The sequence below is a fragment of the Vombatus ursinus genome, unplaced genomic scaffold, assembly GCF_900497805.2.
Source record: "Vombatus ursinus unplaced genomic scaffold, bare-nosed wombat genome assembly UNPS02015398.1, whole genome shotgun sequence".
Classification (NCBI taxonomy): Eukaryota; Metazoa; Chordata; class Mammalia; order Diprotodontia; family Vombatidae; genus Vombatus; species Vombatus ursinus.
Genome location: NW_020955176.1, coordinates 3,500,049 through 3,508,347, shown reverse-complemented (window position 1 = coordinate 3,508,347; position 8,299 = coordinate 3,500,049). Strand labels below are relative to the sequence as shown.

Sequence of the window (8,299 nt, the reverse complement as noted above, 5' to 3'; positions counted from 1 at the left end):
AAGTGGATGAAAGAGCAAATCATAGAAACAATAATTTCATTAAAAATAATGATAACGTTGAGACAACATGATAAATTTGGGAGGATTTTTAGGTGAAAATTTATATTTCATAACACTTTCATCAATAAAAGAGAAAAAGAGCAGATCAACAAATTTGCATGAAATTGTTTGGGAAAAGTAGTCTTCTGGCAGAAACTAGATATAGACTGACATCTCACACCAGATACCAAGAAAAGATCCAAAAAGGTACATGACTTAGACATAAAGGATAATATCATAAACAAATTAGAGGAACATGGAAGAAATTATATGTCATGTGTTTGGAGAGGATAAGAGTTCATGGCCAAACAAGAGATAGAAAGATAAAATGAACAAATTTGATTATATAAAATTAAAAAAAGGTTTTGTGCAAACAAAACCAATGCAACTCAAATTAAAAAAAAACAGGAAATTGGGTAGAAAGTTGCCACAAGTTTCTGATAAATATTTCATTTGAAAGATATATAAGGAACTGAATCAAATATATAAGAAGAGCCTTTCCCCAATTGATAAATGGTCAAAGGATATGACTATGCAGTTTTCAGAGAAAGAAATCCAAGCTATCAATAGCCACATTTTTTAAAATGCTCTAAATCACTAATAATTAGGAAAATTCAAGTTAAAACAACTCTGAAGTACCATCTTACACCCAGCAGATTGGCAAAGTTGACAAAATTGGAAAATGACAAATGGGAATTGACAAAGAATTGGAAACTTAGGGGGTACCCATCAATTGGGGAATGGCTGACCAAGTTACAGTATATCAATGTGATGAAATGCTATTGTGCTATAAGATATGAAGAAGATGGTTTCAGATAAATCTGGGAAGACTTCTATGAAATGAAGCAAAGCAAAGTGAGCAAAACCAGGAGAACAAGTTATAGAATAACAATAATATTGTGAAGTCACCTTTGAAAGACTTAGTAATTCTGATTAACACAATGACCAACCACAATTCCAGAGGACCCATGATGAAATATACCACTTACTTCCAGATAAAAAGGAGATAGACTCAAGAGCTCAGATTGATACTTTTTTTTTGGACAAGGATAATGCAAGAATTTGTTTTACTTGACTGGACATATTGTAATGGGTTTTGTTTTTCTTGATTTTTCAATGGGGGGAGGTGTGGAAGGAGAAATGAGAGGGAGAGAATTCAGAACTGAAAATAAAATAAAATTGAATTTTTTTAAAAAAAGAAAATATTTTAAAAGAGAGGGCTGAACTCAACTTCTACTTTGCCTCCATCTTTTCTGGGGAAGAAATTTAGCAGAACAGGTATCACTGAAAGTAATAATGTCCAAGATAAAAGGAATCCTAGTCAAGTATCTAGTCTCAATAAAGTAAAACCCAGGATACTTTAAAAAAAAAAAACAACTCAAACAGGTACAGTGGAAAAATACTAGATATGTGATTAGCAGATCTGGATTCAGATCCTGGCTCTCCTACTTGTGTGATCTTGAGTAACTTAACCTCTCTGGGCCTGTTTCCTCATCTATCAAATGAGTAAGGTGTACTTGACTAGATGACTTCTAAGGTCTTTCCTTATAGCTTCAAAACTATGAGCCTAGAATCCTGTAATCTCTGAGAAATCAGGGAGAAATGGAGAAGGGCTAAAAGTCTGGAAATGTGGAAGGATCCTAATTTTTAAAAAAAGAGGAAAAAAGATGTGTTTCAGAAACTATTGAGTGGTAAGATAGATATTTCATGTTGGATTATTAAGCAAATGATTTGTGGAACCTTGGAAAAGAGATTAATGCCATGAAGTGTCATAATAAGTTCATTAAGAATAAGCCTTGCTAAACAAATTTCATTTACTTTAATCTTAACCAAAGAGTGTTGATTGATGGATTGATGTCAAACTGAAATGAGGTATCTAGAGGCATGTTACAGAGCCATGGCTTTGGTCCTGGTCCTGTTTATCATTTGTACCAATGACTTGGATAAAAGTCATGTTAACCACATTTATGGAGGACACAAAGATGGGAGGAATAGTTAATGCAATGGGTGATAGAATCAAAATTTAAAATTATCCTGATAGGCTGGAACTTGGGCCAGAACCAACAAGATGACATTTAATAGAGATAAATATAAATTCTAGAATTTACATTGCCAAAGTACAGGATAAGACATACCTAGTTTGATAGTAGTTCTTATGAAAGAGACCATGATGGGAGAGTGTGGATGTGGGGGAGGAATTTGACCATAAACTCAACACAAGCCAATGGTACGACCTGTTTCAAAAACTCTAAGGCAATCTTTAATAATATAACTCTAGCATCCAAATCAAGGGAGGTGCTTATTCTGTTGTGTTCGTGCACTGGTTAGGCCACATCTGTAGTATTGTAATCAGTTTTGGGTGCCACATTTAAGAATAAAGATTGAAAAATCATAATGCAGTTCAGAAAAAGAGAGAGTATAGTGAATTATCCAGGAATGATGTCATATAAAGGACATTTGAAAGAGCTGGAGGTGTTAACCCTCTCTTGAAGTAGTAAAAGGCAAAAATTTGGACAAGGCCCCTAAATAAAGAAGCAAGCAAAATAGCACATCGTTTGTTGTCTGAGTTCACAGGCATGTAGTCTCAAAAGAAAAATACGCACACATATGTGTGTGTATATGCATATACACATACAGATATATCCATATATCACTGTGATTCAGGAGATTTCTCTTTCTCACATTTTCTCCATTTCTTCATTCTCTTCTTGCTTTCATTGTTCTAAATGAACTCTGCTCTAGTATTTCATCTACTAGAACATCTATGCGTAGGTTTTTCACTTTTGTCGTCATTGTTATTATCATAATCATTATTATCACTATTATTTGTTGTTCAGTTGTGTTCAACTCTTTGTGACCCCATTTTGGTTTTTGTTGTTGTTGTTTTCTTTCTTTCTTTCTTTTTTTTTTTTTGACAAAGTTACTGGAGCAGTTTGCCATTTCCTTCTCCAGCTCATTTTACAGATGAGGAACTGAGGCAAACAGGATTAAGTAACTTGCCCAGGGTCACACAGCTAGTAAGTGTGTGAGGCCAGATCTTAACTTGGGGAGATGAATTTTCTTGATTCCAAGGCCTGGCACTCTGTCCACTGCACCACCTAGTGGCTAGCTATTAGTTTGCAAGATTATTTGTATATTGGCATAATTTAACTTTCTAGAGTGCTAAAGGAGAGGGAACAGGGAGTGCTTACAAGGTAATTAAGAGGATTATTTATGCTAACACTTTGGAAATGAATGAGGCAGGGATTACAAAGCTTGACTTCGATTACTGGAAAAATATTAGCATGGCTCACTGGAAGCAATGATTACAAAGAGCCAGCATAGCTTCATCCAGAGCAGGTCATGCCAAGCTAACTTCATTTCCTTTTTTGTCAAAATTGCTGAACTACAGGATAAGGAGAATGCTGTGGATAAAGTTTATCTAGTTTTTTGCAAAACTTTTCTCTAACATATATCATGCAATTCTTATGGAGAAGATGGAGAGGTACAGATAAAGAGTAGGTACTGGACCTGCAATTTAGTGATAGAGGTACTTCCTAGAGAAGGGAACTCCATCCACTAAGCAGGTCATTTAACATCATAGTCAGGAAGGATAATGAAAAGCCACAAACACCTTCTCTGCAACTTAGTTATAGAGAGTTGCCTAGAACACTTAGATTAAGAGACTTGCCCAGGGTTACACAGTAAGTAGATGTCAGAGCCAGGATTTGAAGCTAGGTCTTTCTGGATTCAAGGCCAGCTCTCTATCCATTACTTTATGGCTGCTAAACAATAATACAATCAAATGGATTCAGAATTGGTTGTATGGCTGAATTCAAAGAATAGTTGTTAATAGTTCGTTGTCAATGTGAAGGTCTCTAGGGAAGTATTCTAGGGATCTGTGCTTATCTTGTGCTGTTTAACATTTTTATCAATGACTTGGATAGAGGTATAGATGGTATGTTTATCAGATCTGCAAATGACAAAAATCTGGGAGGGATAACAGAGAAAGGATCCAAAAGGATCTTGATTGGCTAGAACTTCAGGCTGAATCAAATGAGATTCAAGAGAGATAAACGTTAAGCATGTGGGTATAAATAACTTTACAAGTTACAACTTTTCAGTGTTCTGAAAAAGATCTGGGGGTTTTAGTGGACTACAAGCCCAATATGAGTGATATGGCAGCCAAGAAAGCCATTGCAATCTCAAGCGGCATCAAGAGGGGCAGAACTTCCAGCAATAGGAAAGTGATGATCTCACTGTACTCTGAGCTCATCAGACTTCATCTGGAGTGTTGACTTCAGTTCTGGACACCATAGTTTTAAGGACAGTGATAAGCTGCAGAGTATCCAAAGGAAGTCATCCAGGATAGTGAAGGGCCTTGAGTTCATACCAGATGGAGGAGATCAGTTGAAGAACAGGCAGGGTGTACTTTGCCTAGAGAAGAGATGATTCACAGGGGACATGATAGATGTCTTCAAATGTTCAAAGGCCTGTCATGTGGAGAAGGAATTAGATTTGTTCTGTTTGATCCTTAAGGACAAAACCAAGAACAATAGATGCAGGTGGCAAAGAAGCAAATTCAGCCTTGAAGCAAGGAAAAGATTGCTAACAAGTTGTACAATACTTAAATTAACTGCCTAAAGAGGTGATGGGTTTCCCTTCCTTGGAATTCTTCCAGTGGTGGCGGGATGACCACTTATTGGGTAAACTATGCTGGGGAATTCCTTCATGCATGGGTCAGACCAAATGGCCACTGAGGTCCCTTGCAACTCTCAAATTCTATGAATCAATGATCATCCCTTGCCAGCTAGGATGAATCAGTGCCATCTATCCTCCCTTCTAGAAGAAGCCCCAATTAATTTGACTAATCCAGGCCATCTGCCTAGGACGAGGAGGGGTGAAAGGGATATCAGATAGAAAGACAAGCAAGCAGAGAGTAGAGGGGTTTCTCTGAACTCCAGGACCCAGTGTAAGGTGCTTATATGAGCTGAAGATGCACAGCCTCGTGAAGGAGGAAATAAAGGTAAACAGTAAGATAAAGGCTCATATGAGAGGTGCAAGAAAGAGAGGCTCCTATGACTATGCTCTCCCCAACCCACCATAAAGCCTATCTTGTGAGGTTTCGTGCTGTGTGCAAAAGAAGACTTAAAGATAAATGGAATGTAGGGGTTGGACCTATAAAAAGCACCCTCAGGTGACCAACCTGTTTCCCTGGGAAAGAAACAGACACTATTTGTAAAGGAAAGCCAAATTGTGGAAATTAGTGAGAAGTGAGCGACAGGAAGCCAGGAAGCAAGGGTTACTGAAGACAGTAATGGCAGTGAGAGAAATGTCACCTACTGGGGATTAACAGAGACCACAGAAGAATAACGGTCAACATGTAGGAACAATAATGGGGAACAATAACCAATGATACCTTTTAGGCATGGAGGAGAGATGCAAAAGGCAAATCACAGATAAACTTAGAGGAAAACATTGATTTGGAGAAACAAATCTCAATCACTGCTGTCTGGAACCTTCTAGGTCATTACTATGTCATTGAGACTGTAAAATATTCTGTAGAAACATTACTTGTGTGTGTGTAAGGGGGTGGTATTGATACCTCAATGGGCTCAAATACAAATCCTAACTCTTTCCATTAACTTATAAATGAAACTGTTCATATTTTGAGGCTTTGGAGCCCAGGTGCTTGTAAAGGAAACCTAGACAGTATCTCAGGTGAATGCCAAATGCTGAATTTCCTGGAACATCTCAATGGGGGCAAAAAAAAGCAAAAACAAACACACACACACACACACACAGAAGTAAGATGTTTCCAAAGGATACTTGGTCCTTGCATATCAGGAGGGTGTCTCTAACAAAGGGTTACACCAAGAAATGTAAAATATAGCAGAACCAAAGCATTTTCATCAGACACATTTTAAAGGTCCTGTAATAATGAGGGAGAAGGACTGATTTGTGGTAAGAGAGTGGTACATATCTTCATATCTAGTTCCTTTTACTCTTTCTTTCTTCCCTTTTCCTTTTTTTGGGGGGGAGGGGATTGGGCTGGAAGAGAAGGTGACTTGAAAAATGAAGAATTTGCCTATCGTAGACTGAGAAGATGAGATTGAATTTGAGCTGCCTTTCAAAATTAGCTCTTATATCTCAACTGAGGCATTGGCAGCCTACTCAAGGATTTTCAGTGTCACATCACTGGTCACTAGGGACTTATAAAAATTGAGAAGTAGGCAAAGTTTTTCTATGATATCCTCCCAGTTCCCTTTCTGAGCCCTTTCCCCACTTTTTGCCTTCTCTCTCTTACCTACTCTGCACGCCCCTCTCCAATGTCCTAATGCAGCCCTTTGTCCAACACACTACCTCCCATCGGAAATGTGGCTTGCCCTGGCAACCGTAGTCAAATCACCAGTACATGTGCTTCAGGAAAGGGCATATCAATCACTGCAGCCCCGGGTCTACAATCACCGTCTCCATGATTCCACCCCCAACTCCAACCAAAACACTCTTCCTGGCCCACTCATCCCGTTAACTCTATTAGAATGTAAGTTCCTTGAAGGGAGGGGCCAGCCTTGCTTCTGTACTGTATAAAACAGAGCTAAGCACTGTGCATTGTCTCCTCGACTCAGATCTCGGTGCTAATCAGAAAAGTCAGCTTAATCCTAAAGCTCTGGGGCGGAAGGGCATTGCAACCTTCAAATTGAAGCGGGCTGCACTCTCAGCTAAGCAATTTTGGCTGCCCGGTCCCAGAGAGGGGAAATCGCTGGGGCAACAGCCCCGTAGGGGGTCGGAAAGGGGTTGACAGAGAACAGTCGCTGCACCCCTAGGCTCTGTCCGCCAGAGCTCGCTCTTTCTCTTCGCCTCCGCGGAGAACATGCACTGGAACCCCGAGCTCACCGCCCCCCTCCCCGGCGGGGCGGGGAGGCGGGGGCGGGAGCAAGGAGTCCTGGCCCCGTGTGCCCCTCCCCATCCCTTACTCCCTCCTTGTCCCAGCGCCGGTGCCGACGTCGGCGTTGGCTCCAGTCGCCATGGTGACAGATCGAGTATCGAACCCGCCCCCCTTTGCTTCCCTCCCCCACCCCCATCCCGGCCTCCCTGACGTCGGCGGACGTCAGCGACGGCGCGCGCCTGGCTGGGCCCCGCAGAGCGGGAGGGAAAAGGGGCGAAGGAGCGAGCGGAGCCGCCGCCGCCACCGCCGCCGCTGTCGAGCCCGAGCCGGAGCCGTGTCCGCGCCCGCGTCCGCCCGCCCGCCCGCCCGTCCTCGAGTCCGCCCGTGTCCAGCAGCGCGGCCCAGCATGGTCATGGCGGATGGCCCGAGGCACTTGCAGCGCGGGCCGGTTCGGGTGGGGTTCTACGACATCGAGGGCACGCTGGGCAAGGGCAACTTCGCCGTGGTGAAGCTGGGGCGCCACCGCATCACCAAGACCGAGGTGCGGCCCGGGGACCCGGGCACCGGGGGGGAGGGGAGCAGCCGGGCGGACCGAGAGGCTGGATCCCCGAAGCCGAGGCCAGCGCGGCCTGGGAGAAAGCCCGGGGCGCGGGTCCGACCCGAGGGCACCGGGGCCGAGCTAGGCGGCTGCGGGCACGGAAACCCGACCGCCCCCAAGTCCGCGCCCCGGCCCGGGGACCGGAGTGTTTGCTCTTCCCGGCGCCCGGCCGGGGGGGGTAGGGTGTCTTCGGTCTTCGTGGGGTTGGGTGGCATCACCCCCATTTGTAGGAAAGGGACCCTGCCTCCGTCTTCCCTCCCCTTCGGGTCTCGACCGTCCGGGTTTTGCAAAACGGACAGAAGGCGTGAGACCCCTCGGGGCAGGGGTGGCGAGGCTTGCTCCTCGGGGAACCACGGGGGGTCTTCCCTTTGCCCCGCACCTTGAGGAAGCCCCCTTGTCCCTGGGGAGGTCTGTGCCAGCCTCTGTCCCTTTCGCCCCTCCTGCAAGGCGCTCTTAGGTCTCTGGGTTCGGGAGTTGAAGTCTCTCACCTAGGTGGCTTTTGCATTTCACTCCGAAGACAATGGAACTGGCTCAAATATTTAGTGGTGTTGAAGATGTCAGTGCTTAGTTACCTCTGGGTCAGCCTCGCACCGAATCTGAGCTTTAATCTAGGAGGTTGTGCCTTTGCCGCCGGCGCTTGGGAGTTGTGAGCCTATTCCTTTAAACCACAGAAGATTTTGACTCTACTAAAAAAAAAAAAAAAAAAAAACACAAACAAACGCTTCATTACTAACAGAAGGTAGACATCCTTCCATGTATTGCACATCCTGATGCCCCTCACAAATCTCACTACC

The 8,299-nt window shown here is 43.4% G+C and overlaps 1 protein-coding gene across 1 annotated transcript in view; it reads left to right on the top strand.

Annotated features, from left to right (window-relative positions):
* The first annotated feature begins 7,302 nt into the window (after positions 1 to 7,302).
* Positions 7,303 to 8,299, top strand: part of SIK2 (salt inducible kinase 2) — a 163,675-nt gene continuing 162,678 nt past the window's right edge. The window contains exon 1 of the mRNA XM_027847294.1: positions 7,303 to 7,448. Coding sequence (XP_027703095.1) covers positions 7,314 to 7,448 — 135 coding nt within the window. The 5' untranslated portion in view covers positions 7,303 to 7,313. The remainder of the gene's footprint in view (positions 7,449 to 8,299) is intronic.